At 51.6% G+C, this 18403-nt stretch overlaps 2 protein-coding genes across 2 annotated transcripts; both read right to left on the bottom strand.

The window, feature by feature from the left end:
- Positions 1–549: 549 nt before the first annotated feature.
- Positions 550–4809, bottom strand: LOC104281974 (keratin, type II cytoskeletal 5-like). The gene is made up of 9 exons (XM_009880039.1): positions 4315–4809; positions 3194–3408; positions 2816–2876; positions 2601–2696; positions 2166–2330; positions 1789–1914; positions 1174–1394; positions 867–901; positions 550–761 (listed from the first exon to the last, which is right to left on the bottom strand). The coding sequence occupies exons 1-9, from the start codon at positions 4807–4809 to the stop codon at positions 550–552; spliced, it is 1626 nt and encodes a 541-aa protein (XP_009878341.1).
- A 4424-nt stretch (positions 4810–9233) lies between these two features.
- On the bottom strand, positions 9234–13711 carry LOC104281975 (keratin, type II cytoskeletal 6A-like). The gene is made up of 9 exons (XM_009880040.1): positions 13214–13711; positions 11963–12177; positions 11359–11419; positions 11067–11162; positions 10654–10818; positions 10317–10442; positions 9848–10068; positions 9539–9570; positions 9234–9430 (listed from the first exon to the last, which is right to left on the bottom strand). Exons 1-9 carry the CDS (start codon positions 13709–13711, stop codon positions 9234–9236), a joined length of 1611 nt encoding a protein of 536 aa, XP_009878342.1.
- Positions 13712–18403: the final 4692 nt, after the last annotated feature.

The following is an 18403-nucleotide window of genomic DNA, read 5'->3' as shown; positions in this document are numbered from 1 at the left end:
GGGCACAATCAAAGTGGTGGGAAAATGCTGAGATGCTGTAATGTAGAAATCGCGATAGAAGGTCGTTTCTCTGGTCCCTCCTAGGAAGGGCGGGTGTTTTCCCATGCTGTGGGAGATACTGAAAAAAACCCAACTTTGCTCACACAGATGGGAATAAAACATCCAACTGCTCTGCTTCTGTTGGATCTTAGAGGTGTCCGTGGAGTGGCAGTGAGTGCAGAGGAAGGAAAAGTCTCAACTCTTGTGCGTATGACTTTTGTTTACCTTCAACTCTACTCTATGTCAGCCACTCTTTTCCCCAAACTCCTATAAAGTAGTTGGAACTAAAAGGAGGATGAGACAGAGCTAATTCCATGTGCATTTTATTAGACAAATACTGGGAAACGAGGGTTTCAGAGACACAAAGAACAAACGGGAGCGTGGCGTGTTTTATATAAATAAGGACAGACAGCTTTGACTTCCAAATCTTTCCCAAGTAACAGGGTGAGGGTTGCGCACGGTACGAGCGGAGACTTGGCACACAGCAGCTAACGGCGCGGATGTCTGGCTTTAATAGCATCTCTTGGTTGAAGAAGTGGTGGAGACGTACTTCACGCTGGAACTGCTTCCACCCACCATGCATGACCCGGCTGTGCCTTGTCCGCTTCCCGAGCTGAAGGCCATTCCTCCGGCACAGACCCCACCTCCCACACCACTGCTGCCTCCAAAGCTGAGACAGTTTCCGCTTCCGTATCCCGATCCTACAGCGGTTCTGGTCACAGCTGCAAGAGAAAAATGCTCTCGTTAGAGGCATCCACGAACGGTGGGCTCTGGGTGGCAGGGAGACAAATGGAAAAGTTGCCAAACTGTCTTTAAAAGTTACTTACAGATATTCACTGCGCCGGCACCTTCTCCGGAGAGCCTGTTAGGGAGCAAAATGAGCCAGTAAGGATTCAAGGGGAACCCATGAAGAGGAGCTGGTTGCAAAGACAGGGGAATTTCCTTGGAATGTTTTTGGTGGAGGTTGGAAAGTTTGTGCGAAAGGCTGCCGTCTTCCCAAATAGCTCAGATTTATGGGCAATTCCGTGCCTTTAAACAGGTTTCAGGTCTTCTGAATGGGGGAAGCCTAAACCTGACAAAAGGGTCTGCGACGGCATCGCGCCTCTGGAAATTGGGATATAAAATTGCCCCCACCTGCACTCCTCTCCCTCCAGCAGCTTCCTGTAGGTCGCGATCTCGATGTCCAGGGCCAGCTTGACGTTCATCAGCTCCTGGTACTCGCGGAGCTGCCGGGCCAGGTCTGTCTTGGCCTTCTGCAGGGCTGTCTCCAGCTCGGCCAGTTTTGCCCGGGCGTCCTTGACGGCCATCTCCCCGCGCTGCTCGGCGTCCGCAATGGCTGTCTGCAAACTGGCGCACTGTGGAGGAAAAACGGCGGTTGTGTTCCTTATCCAGAGCAAAGACCAGTTCTTTGTACCCTGAGGTGACGATGCCTGGTCCACATGCAGAAGACTTTGGGTTAACATCTATCGGTCTGATCTTAACAGCCATTGAATCGATCCGTGTTCTGAGCCAGGTCACAACCTGGATTTCATCTGACTCCACACCTCTTTACGTCTCCTCAGATTTACTAATATCGCGTTCAGTTATTCTTAGTGATATTATCGCGTTGAGATAAATGCTGTTGTATTCATTCCTGATCCAGCAGAACTCACTGAGGTGCATTTATTTACATTCCCTGGAGTTGGCTGGACAGCCAAGCGGTCAGACCACAGCGAGAGTGAAGTCTTATGTGTTTACTCTGCCCCTTACCTGTTTCTTCACGCTGTCGATTTCAGACCGCAGCCGCTGGACGTGGCGGTTGAGCTCGGAGATCTCCTGCTTGGTGGTACGGAGGTCGTCCCCGTGCCTGCCTGCCGTAGCCTGCAGCTCTTCGTACTGTCACAGAGAGAGGAACCATCAGCCAAGGGAAAATCCATCAGTTTTGGAGCCGAGCGGTACGTGGGTATGTGGGTGTTTGCGCTCAGAAGTATGTGTATGTTCTCAATCCCAAATGAGCGCTTCCAAACTTTATAGGATTATTAAATCTGAAGACAGCCTGTGTTATAAAATCATTTGGCCCCACTTCCCCATGGGGATTTGTGGGAGGGAGTGGTTTTCCCATGGCAGAAGCCCTCCTGGGCACTCACCCTGCTCTGGTACCAGGACTCCGCCTCTGCCCGGCTGCGGTTGGCGATGTCCTCGTACTGCGCTTTCACCTCGGCGATGATGCTGTCCATGTCCAGGCTGCGGTTGTTGTCCATGGTCAGGATGACGGAGGTGTCGGAGATCTGTGACTGCATCTGGGACAGTTCCTGCAAAAGCAGCGAGTGTTTCGGTGAGTCGCTTGAAACAAGAATGTTGCTCGGAGGGAGGAAACCCCCCGGGTTAGAGGGTAGACCTGGGTGGACAGAGTGGTTTTTCCAAGACGGTTTCAGGCAGGGTTAAGACAGCCGGTGAAATGGAAAAAGCGTTGAATTGTTTAGTGCGACAGACTGGAAAATAATCAGTCCTGAGCTTCTGAAGCGGGAAAGGAAGGCAAGGACATTGGAAGCTGGGAGAAGGATGTAAAAGCTGGTGCTTACGGCTTCATAGAGGGCCCTGAGGAAGTCGATCTCCTCCAAAAGGGAGTCCAGCCTGGCTTGCAGCTCTGTCTTGTTCATGTAGGCAGCATCCACCTCCTAGAAGAGGAAACACATCACAAAAATGAAGTGATTTTTGGAGAAGCAGAGGAGAAGCTGGAGAACGTGTTCTTGCTACACTGGTGCAGGGCTGGGAGGCACAGCGCGCGTGCACCCACCTTCTTCAGGATCACGAATTCGTTCTCGACGGCTGTGTGCTTGTTGATCTCCTCTTCATACCTGCGGGATGGAAACGGAGTGTTGGTCTAGGTTTGTACAAAAGTTATTTCATATTTTCAGGACCAGACTTTTATTTTTTTTTTTTGGTATCTACAGTTTTGTACCTTCATCTCTCAGCCCCCTAATTGTCAGCCCGTGACTTTCAATCCCAGGGAACTGAGGCTGAACATGTCTCACATTAAACTTGGGCCTTACTCAGAAGATTACATCAACAAAAAGACCTTCTTTCCTTGTTTGATTGCACCAATGCAACGGAGAGCTGCAGTCCGTCGCAGCCTGCCTCGCTCTCCAGGCAGCCCGTGGATGGATAGACTCACTTGTTCTTGAAGTCCTCGGCAAGGCATTGCACTTTGCTCAGCTCCCCTCCCAGGTTCTCCTTGTCGGTCAGCAAGCTGTTCAGCTGCCTCCTCAGGTTGTTGATGTAGGTCTCAAAGAGGGGCTCGATGTCGTTTCTGACGGTTTTGTTCCCCTGTTCTTGCAGAAGGGCCCACTTGGTCTCCAGGACCTTGTTTTGTTGTTCAAGGAATCGGACCTGGATAGAGAAAGGAGATGTTTCAGCGACAGGGATTTTAGGATGGTTTTCCTGAGAGAGGCAATGTGCAATCCTGCAAAGATTCACGTGCTGAATGGTGGGAGCTCTCAGCCCCTGGGGAAGAGCTCACAGCTCATCCAGGTGAGCAAGTGTTGCACATCTAATGTTAAGGTTACAGAATCCCAGACTGGTGGGGGCTGGAAGGGCCCTCTGGAGCTCCCCCATCCCACCCCCCGCCAGAGCAGGGGCACCTCCAGCAGTGGCACAGGACGGCGTCCAGGCGGGTTTGGGATGGCTCCAGAGGGGGAGACTCCCCCACCTCTCTGGGCAGCCTGTGCCACTGCTCTGCCGCCCTCACAGCAGAGAAGGTCCTCCTCAGGTGGAGATGGAACTGCCGATGGTCACCTTTGTGCCCGTTGCCTCTTGTCCTGTCACTGGGCACCACTGGAAACAGACTGTTCCCATCCCCCCGGCACCCTCCCTTTGAGCGTTTATAATCATTGATGAGATCCCCCTCAGTCTTCTCTTCTCCAGACTGAACAGCCCCACGTCCCTCAGCCCTTCCTCATCAGAGAGATGCTCCAGTCCCCTCATCAACTCCGTAGCCCTTTGCTGGACCCTCTCCAGCAGTCCCCTTGCCTTCTTGACCCTTCCTGCTCTCTTTGCAAGCTCTGCCTCCTCACGTCCTGTATCACCATTGTCCCACTGTTGACTGGTCTCGTCTCGGCACTAATGCGAGGGATGAGTGGGCTCAACCCAGAACCCCTCAGGTTTTGTTCCCGGGCTGCTGCTGATAGAAATGGCAGTACAAGAGCAACAAAATTGCTGATAAAGATATAACTGCCCCTGTTTGTGCTTCCCCACTGAAGAATCAACACAGCATAACCAAGAAATCTTATATCTCACCTTGTCAATGAAGGAGGCAAATTTGTTGTTGAGGGTTTGAATCTGATTCTTCTCATCCTTACGGATGCTCTGGATGTTGGGATCAATCTCCAGGTTGAGAGGTTTCAGAAGGCTCTGGTTGACTGAGACTTCATGGATGCCCCCAGCTGGGACAGCAGGGAATCCAGGGCCACCCATGCCACCACCAAACCCAAAGGCACCACCAGCTCCACCACCAAACCCACAGGAGATCCCAGTGCCAGCACCAAAACCTGCAGGTCCGTAGAAGCCACCACCCCTTCCAGCCACGGAGATCCTCTGGCATCCACCGAGGCTGTAGAGGCTCCTGCTTCCAAAACCTCCACCGAATCTTCCATACCCGGCGGCAGTACCGCAGCTTCCACCTTGGGCTGCAGAACGTGAGCAGAAGCTGATGCTGCTGGCATTTGGGATGAAGGCAGAAGCAGCACTGAAGCCAGTTCTGCTCTGGTTCCTCGCAGCGCACTGGCGAGACATGGCAGCTGATGCGAGTGGGGTGAGAGCGGCAGAAAGAGTAAAGCGGCGAGGAAGCGGCTGAAGGCAGGAGGGTGAAGTTGTGCTCCCCGGGCTGGGACCGGCCCTTTTATACCCTCACTAGCTGGGGATGGGTCTGGCGTGGTGCTCATCTCACTGATTAACTGGGCTCGGCACACCCAGCGGCGAAGCGGACGGTGAGTTCACCATGAGCACAAGCACCTATGAAGCACTCGCAAAGTGCAGGAGTTGCATTTTTTTTTTTGTGTCGGTCATGATCTGGCTGTCGAAATATCTGAGAAAACTCTAAATACCGCCTGCCTCAACTCCTGCTCGCAGCCGTCCCTTTCCCACTCCCTCCTTTCACCTCTGCAGTAGATGGTTCCCCGTGTTGGGCAAGCGCTCGCTCATCTCTATTTCGTGGATGAATCAATCCCTCTGTTGCGTAAAGGCGCGTTATTTCACGGTGCAGTGGTCCGAGATCTGAGAAATCTGTTTTTGCGGGTCTGTGTTTTCCTGCTGCTGTGGTTTTGAGTAAACCCCAGTGGGGCATCAGCACCTCAGGCCCCGACTTGTCGGAAATTCTGGACTCTTCTTCTCATGCCCAAACAGGAATCGTTTAAACCAGAACTGATACGGAGGGGAGAACGAGGTGATGGAGGGAAAGCCGGGATGGTGGTGGGGCATTAGTGGAAGCCTTGGGCCATCGGATATCAAAAACCAGCTGGGGAGTGGGAAGGCCACGTAAAGTAGTTTTATGAATGGTATTTTCAGACTTTTTCTTTCTCTGAAATGTGTCTACGTTTCATCCTGATTCAGACTGACGGCAAATGATGAAATACCGGAATGTGACCTGGGTGGGAGTTACCGTTGGCTGTGACGACACAAAACCTGAGTTGGCGATTTCTCAGAGCTTCACCTTCGCAGATTTTTTGGGCTGTTTCCTGACTCATGGGGTGACCTTGTCTCTACGCGGTGTGAAGCCTGTTCCCAGGCTGCTTTCCCCACCTCTGCTGTTTTTCCCCTCCGATATCTCTTACTCACAAGGAAACTCGGTGCTTGGGATCCGGGCTTTCGCCATTGTTCGCAGACAACTCCCTCTGCTCTTAATTCCGCGTAGCACCCAGGAAAAGTCAAATAGTGCATTTCTGTGGTGAAAGACGCGTGCTGTCCTGACTTGCCCCGTGTGGTGGCACCGTACGCGTGGGTGCTTACCCCAGAGCAGGCAAGATGCTTGAAAGGTGCTCCCGGTGTCTTGCCTGGATGCCCGGGGATGGAGACGCTTCTCTCAGACCCCGCAGCCCTTTGGGTTTGTCGGGACACCTCTCTCTTGTGGATGCCGGTGCCCAAGCTGGATACCCGCTCATCAGCGGAGGGAGCAGCCCACCTGCAGAGCGTGGCTGGGAAGCCGTAGCTTTCCCCAGCCCTTAAAAAGACACGTGGAGGCACCGGGGGATGGAGAAGATGTTCGCAGATCCATCTTTCAAGTGTGCGCTTGTGCTTGCCGTTTCACATGCGGAGGCCTGGCAGTCAAGTGAGTTTGACCAGAAGGTCCCCGGAGGGTGATTTGCAGATGCCCGTCATCTCTTTTTGCCTTTCAGCCACGATTTTCTTTCTTTTCTTTTCTGTTTTCCTCTCTATTCTTCTGATGTTTCCATTACACACCCTGGAACAAAGCTGAAGTAACTGTTCTGGGAGTGTTTCAGCTACTGTGTGTTACAACAAGCAGCAGTTTCTAATAGAAAGGAGCTTCTGTGACTAAGCTACCGACTGTCTGTCCTCAAGAACTCTGTAAAAACGTTACGGGTAGCAATTAGCAATCAGTTCCCTCCACGCGTTGCAAATTCAAGCCCCTGAGTGCAAGCACCATTCATTCATTAGGACTAAGGTTTTAATCTGGGCTGTGCTAGAATTAATGAGGGCTGTCCTCTCCCACTGAAACATAAGCCCCAGGTCATCCCTCATGTGTGTGACTGGTCCAGCAGGACTGGATGCAGAAGGTTACGTACGTGGTGACCAGAGCCTTGCTCTGGAGCAAGGACAGCTGTACGTGGGTCGCGTGTCCAGAGACGCAAACTTTTGCCGGGGTGGTTTTTTGTATCTCGCTTAAAAAGGGATGCCCTGGGAGAACAAATACGCTGGCTCCAATCTTTCCCGTGCTAAACAAAGGGCTTCGTAATCTCTGCGTTATGACCCAGGTGTTGATGCAATGATGGCATCCGCCTGACCCGCCTCTCGGCTATATACGTTATGTCCTCTTTGGTCAGAGAGTGTGTTTGGCCAGCAGCGAGGAAGACTCTTACTTAAGCTCGCCCAACTGCTCTTCAGGGTGAGGATATTGCTCCTTCCCAGGGAGCCGCTGTGAGTGTTCATTTTTGCGGGGAGAGGCGGTGGAGCGGGGGTGCACACCTGCCGCAGACCCATAACCAAGCCTGCAAGTCTTTGGGAAGGAGATTTCCTGAGGGATAAAGAGAGGAACGTAGAGAGGTGATTCTGCCCCTCTGCTCTACTCTGGTGAGACCCCACCCGGAGTATCGCCTCCAGCTCTGGAGCCCCCAACATCAGAGGACACGGAGCTGTTGGAGCGGGGTCAGAGGAGGGCACGGAGATGCTGGGAGGGCTGGAGCCCCTCTGCTGGGAGGACAGGCTGGGAGAGTTGAGGGAGCAATGGGACGAGGGGGAATGTTTTAAACTGGAAGAGGGGAGATTTACATGAGATAATAGGAAGAAATTGTTGGCTGTGCGGGTGGTGAGCCCCTGGGGCAGGTTGCCCCGAGAAGCTGTGGCTGCCCCATCCCTGGAGGTGTTCAAGGCCAGGTTGGACGGGGCTTGGAGCAACCTGGGCTGGGGGGAGGTGGCCCTGCCTGGGGCAGGGCGGGGGTAACTGGATGATCTTCAAGGTCCCTTCCAACCTAAACCATTCTGTGATTCTATGAATATGCAGAGTTCAGAACATCATAGAAAACTATGGAAAACTGCTGGTCTCAAAGGAAAATCTGAATTCAGTCTGTCATTCAGGGACTGCCGGTTCCCCACTGCCCATCTCTTTGAGTATTTTCCTCAGAGTGCTTCTCACTTCTCTACCCCTTCCTTGAACTTACTGCAGGACGTGGGGTGAGGGTGGGGACTGTTTTGTAATCACATCTATTTGTTCAACTCATCTTCCAGCAGTGAGATCTGTCGCTTTGTAGCTTTCAGCCAGATGATGCTCTGCTTTTACTTCTCAATTAATTTCTCCCGATTAGTCAGAACCACATCTGAAATTGCGACACCTTCTCTGGTTTTCCCTCCACCTTCTCAAAACGAGATCTTGTCTCCAGTGTATTCTAGGAATGAGAAGAAACATTGGATCTTGAAAGCTTTCTCTTTCCAGCAGGTATCCCATTCTTGGCTATTTTTGTAGCTGTTGGATGAGCAACATCTCATTCAACGTAGCACGTGAGTGCACATGGACCAGATCCTCCACCTGCTTATAGTCAAAGGAGAGGGAACATCAGCATCACCGATAAACGCCTAAACCAGCATGGCCAGTGCTCTGAACGGGGAGAGAGTGCTTTCAACCCGCTCAGGCAGATGTTTGCACCGCTGGCACCTGCGCTTAGGCGAGACGGCTCGCAGCGAACGGGCTTTTGAGATGGACTGATATACTTGAAGGAGTCGGGTGGTTGCTCTGACTCCCCTGGTAATTAGTTCCCTATTGTTCTCAGTTGATGCAGGTACATCACACGCTTGGCACTGCCCTCTGTACCCGCCGGGAGCCCGGCGCTCGCACGTTGTGTTGGCTGCAAGCTGCGTAGTAAATGAATCTTAGACCTTTCCCCCTGTGCCCGGCTCCTGCCTTGGCGTGCCCCGCGTTTACCTTCCAGGTGTTTTCCTTGCGCGGTGGGGAGAACGTGGAACGGGGTGGCAGACCTCCCTTTGGTGCCGCGCGGTGCCTGTGTGTTTTGGCTGCTAGTGGCGGGGATTGAAGAAATGTGAACCAGGAGCGAAAATCCGCGCCTTTAACAGGGCAGGGCCCTAGGAGCAGTGCTCGTTATCTGCATTTGCATTTGCTGTTGCCTGTCTTTTAATTAAAAGGTCCACACAATAGAATAAATTACATATGCATTTTTATTAGACAAACACCAGAAAGTGAAGAGAGACAAAGAGGCATGGGACACGTTTTATATACAAAATCCGGCCAAAAAAATGCTGAGCTGTAACAAGCAAGTTGCAAATTTAAAACGGTTGGACTCGCGTTCAGTGGCAGAGCCCTGCACAACGCGTGCTACACAACGCAGCTGAGAGAGAGTTCCGAAAGTGTGGCTCCTCTGTGACGGGACATAGGGTTTAGGTGGCCCTCGTTCTGTTGACCCCAACTACGCTTTAGTAAAGGACCGGTGTGGTGCGGTGTTTTCTGGCGAGCGGAGGTGTCTGAAAGGGGACTCTTAGCTTCTGTAACTTCTTCTGGTGGAGGAGGTCGAGACGAACTTCACGCTGGAGCTGCTAGCGCCTCCGAGGGTGGTGCTGCTAACCCCGGGACCGCTTCCGCAGCTGAAGCTGTTCCCCATATTGCAGATTCCCCCTCCCATGCTGAGGTTGCTCCCTCCTCCGTATCCCGTCCCCACAGTCGTTCTGGTCACGGCTGCAAGAAGGAGAAAGAAGAGCTTTCAGTTTCTCTGGGCATTGGCGTCTTGGTGCAGAGGCACACTCGGGCTTAAATCGGGTCATTGCGTACGTTTTAGAGACTTACAGATATTCACTGGGACGCCGTCTCCAGCCAGCCTGTTAGGGGACAGAACACAGCGAGGTCAGAGGATAACAAGTCTTTTGACAGTGGGGGGGGAGGAAATGGGATACGCTTCCTAGAGATCTTCGGGGAGAAAAATAACAATTCGGTGTAATTCAGGGATGCTTCCCACAACGTTATTCCCATTAGCTAGGACAACCTTCCACCCCCTCAATGCCCTCTTTAGCATTTCCGAAATGCTGAGCATCTCCAACGCTTGCGTCGCTTTGCTTCTCCAACATCAGGACTAGAAGGGTTGTGTTTCCCACCCACCTGCACTCCTCTCCCTCCAGCAGCTTCCTGTAGGTCGCGATCTCGATGTCCAGGGCCAGCTTGACGTTCATCAGCTCCTGGTACTCCCTGAGCTGCCGGGCCAGGTCAGCCTTGGCTTGTTGCAGAGCATCTTCCAGCTCGGCCAGTTTGGCTTTGGCATCTTTGAGGGCCAGCTCCCCACGTTCCTCAGCATCCGCGATGGCTGCTTTCAGGTTTGCACACTGTGGAAGAGAAACCCCCCGGTCAAATTCCCCGCACAGGACCTCGACTTGTTCTTTGTCTACCCCGGAATCACAAAGTCTTATCCCAGCGCTGTCAGCTTCACCAGTTTTAGTGATAGGTCTGGTTTTGAGAGGAAAAGGGTCAAACTGAGCAGAACTTGCCTAGGTTGCCTCTGATGTTTTCCTTCCTCTCCCTTGTGAGTCAGGGGGGAAAATTTGTTAAAAATGTGGGTTTTGCTGCTTTTTACCTGTTTCTTCACGCTGTCGATTTCAGACCGCAGCCGCTGGACGTGGCGGTTGAGCTCGGAGATCTCCTGCTTGGTGGTACGGAGGTCGTCCCCGTGCCTGCCTGCCGTAGCCTGCAGCTCTTCGTACTGTCACAGAGAGAGGAACCATCAGCCAAGGGAAAATCCATCAGTTTTGGAGTCATGAGGGTGCTAAAAGCATGAGTCCCTCCTTGAGCCCAGACTAGCTGCTGTGCGAGGTGGAATGTTTGAGAAGGCTTTCTTGGAAGAGCCTTGGAAAACTTTATCTGTTCAAGACAAGACATGAAGATAACAACACGGAACCCCCCAGTTTCTTCACCTTGGTTTGGTACCAGGACTCTGCTTCAGCCCGGCTTCTGTTGGCGATGTCCTCGTACTGCGCTTTGACCTCGGAGATGATGCTGTCCAGGTCCAGGTTTCGATTGTTGTCCATGGTGAGAACGACGGAGGTGTCGGAGATCTGGGTCTGCATCTGAGACAGCTCCTGCGAAGTGCACAGGGGAGAGGGTGAGCTCGTTCACCTCAGCGATGCCTTTTCATCCTCAGATGAGCGCGCAGACCTGGGAGAGGCTGCAGATCGTTATCTAAACGGCTCAGACGGTTGGTATAACTCTAAAGAGGTGAAGGATTGAGCATCTCCCGGGGGAAGAAATTACAGGCATTCGGAGGAGGGGAGGGGGGGGAAGCTCTTAACCGAGGGCTGAAGTGTCTTTGGGAGGTGGTTGTACTCACTGCTTCATAGAGGGCTCTCAGGAAATTAATCTCTTCAGTCAGCGCATCTACCTTGGCTTGTAGTTCCACCTTGTTCATATAGGAAGCATCTACATCCTGGAGGATGAGAAATTTAGGTAATGTGTTTTAAACTCTTATTAGCGAGTCAGGAACAGGCGTATCTCTGCAATAACAGTCCGGGGAAGAAACCGTAAAAAAAGCTTTTGGAATATGAATGGATGGATTTGCGAATGAATAGGAGATTTGAGCTCTACAAATAATTGTCCAGTGGTATTCTGTAATTTGCTCTCACCTTCTTGAGCGTCACAAATTCGTTCTCTGCAACTGTGCGCCTGTTGATTTCATCTTCATACCTAATGGAGGGAGGCAGAGGGAGCATTTGTTTAGGCAAGTAACAGACGGAGGTGATTTTAGTTTGCTGGAATGAACTTCCTTAAGAGCATTTTGCATACAGTGTTCTTTTCTCCTACAGAGCATCTGAATAAGAGACCATGAGCATGTTCCTAGGCTAAACTAGTTAAAACAAGTACATCAAAAAAAAAGTTAAAGAATCTATTCTTTTTTTTTCCTATTTCTGGCCATTAGTCATATTCCTTCTTAAGCAAATTAAGCACGCTGTCCTGAAACTTTCAGACCTACCGTGTAATTTTTTTATTCCCCCTCAGTAGGTAATTTAGTTAATAAGTCTTTGATCGTATTCTAAATTATTCCCAAAATGTTTGTGTGTTTGGATCTGTTACTCCGTTACCGCTTATCCTGGGAGAACGTCACAACTTTCACTGTCGGGAATTCCTGTGTCCCGGACTCTCCTGGATCCCCCAGTTGGCTTAAGGGATGTTGACTGGAGAGCGGTACCTTACCTAGGTAAGTAGTCGGCTAGCTCTGCTTCTACTTACTTCTTCTTGAAATCCTCCACCATGTACTGTGTGTTGACGAGCTCTCCTTCCAGCCTCCCCTTGTCGCTCAGCAAACTGTTCAGCTGCATCCTGAGGTTGTTGATGTAAGTCTCAAAGAGCGGCTCCAAGTTGTTCCTGACTGTTTTCATCCCCTGCTCCTGAAGCAGGCTCCACTTGGTTTCCAGCACTTTATTTTGTTGCTCGAGGAATCGGACCTGCAAGCAGAAATACCCTCAGGATGTTTTGGAAGAACAGAGATTCTGGAGAGCTTTCCTTGTTAATGGGGGATCTCGGTCCAAGCTGAGGCGGTGAAGTGCTCTTCCCAGCTGGTTTTCACAGCCAAATTCTCACCTGGTAGAAGAAGGAATTTGCTGTTTGACTGCAGGGACCCTGCTTAGCGTTGCAGACAAACTCGGGGATGATTACTGATTTTCTTGCACCACGCTTCCCCTTCATTGCTTTGCTAAATCAGGACAAGGTGCGTTTTGTGTGAAGAGTGCATGCAAAAATCAGATAAGAGCAAAACGGGCTTTGCACTCTTACTGAGAAAACAGTAGTAAAGTGTCGCTTCTCCTTCCCTTCGGTATAGCTCCCCCAACCCCAAAATCTCCAAAATAACGGAGCATTTTCCTTGAAACCAAAGAGGAGCTGCTCAACCAGACCAGAGATCAAGCAGGTGCTCTTGTACATCTAATACAATTAACAAGGAAATGAAGTGGGCAGGCGGCGTCGGGTCGGATTTTGCTATTTTGAACTAACAGTCCAAACATGCCGGTCCTGTTGCGGTGATAACTTTAAATGCCTTTGAGGAAATTCAAGCAATGAGAAGCCTACTCTTCTCCCTAGTGCCAATTCATGTGATTCCTTTCTTAGTCATTTTAGATGGGTTGCTTGCATCTCACTTTCACTGTCTAAAAAGCTGTTATCAAGGCTCCTATAATGCTCAGTGGAGAGAGCCCAACATCTCAAGAAGGATGGGATTGTCTTCTAAAGCTTTCTTTCTCCACTGCCTATGAGATGTCAAGCAGCAAATGAAGAAGACCTCAAATACTGGATGATTAATTCATAGAAACCACTATGTAGCAGTTACCGTTCCCTGGAGTTTCTGGGGACTGGGCATCTTCCAGTCTCGTTCCTCACTTCTATTCCTTCTTCACCAGCTTACACCCTCATAAAACAGCTATGAAAAGAGTCCCCCTCAAAAAAAAAAAAAAAAATCAGGAAAAGAGATTTAGGGAGCTCATGTCTCACCTTGTCAATGAAGGAGGCAAATTTGTTGTTGAGGGTTTTGATTTGTTCCTTCTCCTCCTTTCGGATCCTTTGGATGCTGGGGTCAATCTCCAGGTTAAGAGGTTTCAGAAGGCTCTGGTTGACGGAGACTTCGTGGATGCCCCCAGCTGGGAATCCACCCATGCCACCACCAAAGGCACCATATCCGTAGCCAAGGTTAGCTGGCATGCCAAAGCCACCACCGTACACGCTACCAGCGCCACCACCAAAACCTGCAGATCCATAGAAGCTACCACCCCTTCCAGCCACAGAGATCCTCTTGCATCCACCAACATTGTAGAGGCTTTTGCTTCCAAAGCCACCACCAACCCTAGCAAACCCGCTGCCAGCGTTGCAGCTTCCGACCCGGCTGACGGAGCGCGAACTGAAGCTGGTGCGGCAGGTGGTTGGGACGACGGCCGAAGCGGCGCTGAAGCCACTTCTTCCCCTCTGAATCCTCACGGTGGACTGGCGAGACATCGCTGGCTTTTGGATTGGGATGGATGCTACAGCAAGAATAAAGGAGCAAAGGTGCTGGCCTGGAGCAAGGAGTAGGAGGGAAAGGAGAAAGATGAACCTGTGCTCTCCCCGGGCTCAGGAGAGCCCTTTTATGCATTTATGAGACTGGGATGGGTTTGATGAGGTGGATCATCTTTCTTGATTAATTAAGCTTGGCATGTCCAACAGCATTCTGGAGAGTGAACTCACTCCGCACACACGCCCTTCTGAAATAATATAGCCGGGTTCTGAGCAACAGTGGTATCGTTTGGGAATAACTGTCGCCTTCTGCCGTCTTTGTAGACAGCCGGGCTCTTCGCCATATCAAAGCCTTGGAAGGGTGCGGTGAGTCACCGTGGGCAGAGGGAGGAAAACACCGCTCAAATTGCCCGTCACTCAACACCTCTCTCGCTCGAAAACTTCATCCCTCGGGATCGCTTTCGCCCCTTTGCCGGTCGCAAGCCGGGGTTTGAGGAGCCGCAGTCCCTGGCGCGTTAGGGAAGGGCTCTGGGTCGGGCAGAGCGGTGTCTTACGGCAAAGCCCTGCAGGAAATTCTGCTGCCCTGGGGGTTGGGACAGGCACTGCACGGTCCCCTCTCTGCCACCTCACTGTATCCGCACAAGTAGTTTTGCGTCCGTCCCTGTAAAGGCTCAGCTCTCTGAGCCGCTCTCTTCTGAAAATCCTGTGTCTTGCAAACTTATTCTTCTATCATTAAAAAAAAAAAAAAAAAAAAAAAGTAATACAGGAGTGAAAATGAAATGATTTGACAAAGTGCTTTGTTCACGTGTGGGTTTTGACAGCTGCCTCTGAGCTCTATCACAAATACCGGTGCCTCGGCTCTGGAGGTTCGAACTTTGGTGTTTCGGCAGGATGGAAACAAACAAACAACAACAAAAAAAAAAAAAAAAAGAGGGGGAAAGATTGTGGGAATGGGAACTGCTTTGAATCCGCTGCCTCTATGGAAATGGAGTGCTCCGGGGCTGTTCCCAACTCCCGGTTTATAAACACGACGTCGTTTCCCAGCGATGTAATCAGCTCTTTCAGCACTGCCGGGCTGACAGTGTGATCCCGCCTGCCCGCGTCCCCCGGGAAGGGATTCCCCCTGCCCAGACCCGCAGCAGTCCGGACGCAGGAGGACAGTCTGGACCTTTCTCAGCCGCAGGTCCCGACGCAGCCCTTCGCTTTGCGTTTAGCGTTGCGGGCGGTGTGAGTTAACAAGTCAAATAGGAAAAAAAAAATGTGAAAAAGAATTCACTTTGAGGGACGGCGAGTGTTTCTGGCCCTCACTGCCTTTCGGGTTGTTCAGGAAAAGACGGTTCATACGTAATTTATTTCTACAAGAGGGTCAACTTGCAAACGCATCCCCCCCTCCACCCCCCGCAAAGAGTTTCCTCTCGTGTTGTCTGCGAGTGCGAGCGGCTGCTGGCTGCCGTGATAACGTAATATTGAGGAATCGCCACGGCGGAGGGGTGTCACGCTGCCGTCTGCCCCTGTCTTGCCAGGCAGCTGGGGAAAGGGACCTCCCCGAAATACCTCGTTGTCCCCGTTGGTTTCTCGGCCGCTTTCTTGCAGGTGGGTTACGTTTGCAATGGGGTTTTCAAATGAAGGGGGAGATACGTAGCGATCGTTGGTTTATTTTGGTGTCTATTACAAGACTGAGCTTTCAGTGTAAGGAAGAGCTCAACGCTGCTGTTTTTGCCCCGGGGGGCTGTCTCATCGGGTCGGACCCTCTGCACGCCTGCGCCCACGGGAACTGCAAGTAAATGGATTGCCACCAACATCTGCATCCGAGAGGCGGCGGATTATTGATCAGCCTTAGGGTTTTGCCCACCAATTGACAGATGTCATGGCTTGAATGCATCAGATTGATTTTTTTTTTTATTATTATTATTATTATTTTTATTTTTTTTTCCCCAACATAGCCTGTTTGATTCATATAGATGCAAGTCCCAGAAGGCGGATGCAAGTTGCCAGTCGTCTTAAATGCCGGTGGCGCCTTTGGGAATTGCTCTCCGTCTCCGAAAGCTTTTCTCTATTCCTGCGTCGTCAGTGGAGATCCCCACCAAACGGCCGCGTCCCCCACCCCGAGGCAGGTGGACGGAGAGGCCCCTGGAGGTGGCTTTCCACCTTCACCACCGCGCCGTGGGCAGAGCAGATGGCTGAGTCAGGGTGTGCGGAGTTGGCCGGGCTGAAACCCACCCTTGGTTACTAACAGCGTGATGCGTCAGTACTTTCCTTTTCCCCCTCAGGCTCCTTTTACATATGAAACTTGTCTTTTTTGGCTAAAGAATACGCCAACTGCGTTGGAGTCCATGGTTAATAATAGTAATAATACAGCTCCTCCAACCAAGTAAAAAGAAATTAATTTCTTTCCATTTCGCATTCGCACTAGGGTGGAGGTGATGCGGTTGTCACTCATCTGGAAGGAATTTGAGAGGTAATTACAAAAGGCAGAGCTGTGAGCGCGAGGAGCTGCAGCTACAGGTTTGGGGTATGGGGTGATGGCACGGGGGGCCCCCACCCTGCTCTGTTGATGAAACACGGGGTTTCCAGGTAGCTCCCGGGGGAGTGTCTCCCATGCACCCTGCAGCTCCAGGCATGTGATGAATTTGCTGCCCTGATGCAGACAGCTTGCTCCGATACGGACTTTTCCTCCTCCACCAGAGGGTAACGCTTGTGCTCACTCAAGCTGCTCCGCAGTTTTTCCTCCCAAATCAAACAAAGGGAGCTGTGTTTGGGCAGGTCCCGCCGGGTGAGAGCCCCCCTTGACGTGGCGGAGGCCGTCTGCGAGGTTGAGCAGGCTCCAAAGCCTTTGTTGTTCCCTTCCCCTCCTCGTTTCTTCCTCCCAGGCTGAGCAGAGGGGACAGGCGGCGGCGGTGGGTGCGAGTCCCGGACCAAGAGGCAGGACATCCCTTTACACCATGCTGTGAACCCGGGAGTAAAGTTTTCCCGAGTTTGGTTTTGGCATCGTGTTGATACCGAGGTAATAACTCTCCTTTGAGAGCAGGAAAGCGAGTTCTGACTCTATCAGGGCGACAAAGGCAACTCCAGCCCCATTAGTGAGAAATTCGAAGCATTTTCTGTGTACCCAGCCAGTGGGCAGGGGATACCTCCGAGAGCTTTTCCTCACCTCCTCCTCTCCACCTCTCTGCACCGCTGCTCCTCCCCAGCGTCCGCCGTGGAAGCCTTTGTCTGATGATGGAGGTCCTTTCTCAGACAAGGCGGAAATTTTTAGAGGTGCCTCTTGCGTGTTTTGTTTGCAGAAATACATATATTTGTAAAATAAGAGCGTGTCTTACTAACTTGGGTTGGTTCACCTGTGCTACCTAATCTCAGTTTAATTATCAGTAAAGTCAAGGCTGTAATTTAGTTTAATTGCCTAAATTAAAGCCTTTGGGTTAAACTTGGGCTGCTAACCTAAATTCAAACCCTACTCATTTTGACCGTAATTTACTATTTCATCCCAAGTTAATGAAGTCCTGCCGGTCACCCTGAGCTTTTTCCACGGGGGACCACGCGGCTTGCAGCCTCCCGGTGCTGCGGGGACAGGGACCTCCGAGAAGACCTCCCGAGCGGGAGGCCGGTGTCCGTGAATCTCATTTCCCGAAGGGACGAATTGATGAATTAGGATGAGCTCCTCAGAAGCTTTCCCATAGGTGGTGCCCCGCGATGGGTGTTGCAGTCCTTTGAGCCTGTTCCCAGCGGTATCTGGAGGCCAGTCAGCTATAACTACTAGATGACTTTGAAGTGTAGGTGTGACCTGCTTTCTCCAGATAATTGTTTTCTGGGCTAGCACAGAGACACTGATGCAGCCCAGGGTTTGGGAATAACTTCGCCTTCATTATTGCCGTTGTTGCCAGATGCTGTGGACAGAGCGGGGACGTCTCCTTTCCCCCCGTGGTTTGGTGCGTCTTGAAAGAGCCTCTGACCTTAGGTGGGTATTGGCTGATAGTTCCTTTATCCTATTCTGCGTGCAGCACTGGTGCTTAGATGGTGGTACCCAAAGAAACCTCAATATCCTGAACCACCTTGCAGTGCTCTCCGAGCCCGTCTGTAAGCTGCGACCTTCACCGAGCTCCAGGTGGAAAGCAAGACCTCTCAACACTAAAGTACTGTGGCATCTCCTCCTTTCTCATGGCCCCAGGGCACCTCTTTTCTCCCGATAAAGCAATCTGAGCCCCGGGAGCAGTGTTGCTGGAAAGTCCCGTTATTTCGGATCAGCTCTGTGCCCACACGTGGCGTGTCCACCAGTTCCGTTCGGCATCAGGCGCTGCTCCTGGTTTGAATTCCCTTGCAAAGAGCTGTAGCGCTTGCGTAAAGTTTAATTCCTCCATTCTAAAATAAAACTGGGTCCGCACAACACCGTTCTCAGAGCCGGTGAGATAAACAAGGATTATTCGCATCCTGGAAAGTGTGTCCAGTCACAGCACACCACTTTTTGTGGGGCCTCCTGTTTATTTGCCGTGCGGCGTGGTATCACACCGCAGGTGAGCCCGGAGGTCCCCGCTGCTGTCCCGTGGCGCTTACATCGCCTGCAGCCGGGCTCCGAGCTCCAACCGCTCTGGGCAGTGGGATATTGCTGCCGGGTTTAAACAGCGATGCTCGGATGGAACGTGCCTCTCAGATGGTACCTGGGAATACTGTTCTGCTGCTGGTTTTGCCGCATCCTTCGTT

The sequence above is a fragment of the Charadrius vociferus genome, unplaced genomic scaffold (genome assembly GCF_000708025.1).
Source record: "Charadrius vociferus isolate BGI_N301 unplaced genomic scaffold, ASM70802v2 scaffold932, whole genome shotgun sequence".
NCBI classification, from domain to species: domain Eukaryota; kingdom Metazoa; phylum Chordata; class Aves; order Charadriiformes; family Charadriidae; genus Charadrius; species Charadrius vociferus.
The sequence above is the reverse complement of the archived record's forward strand: the minus strand, read 5'-3'. Positions and strand labels throughout refer to the sequence as shown.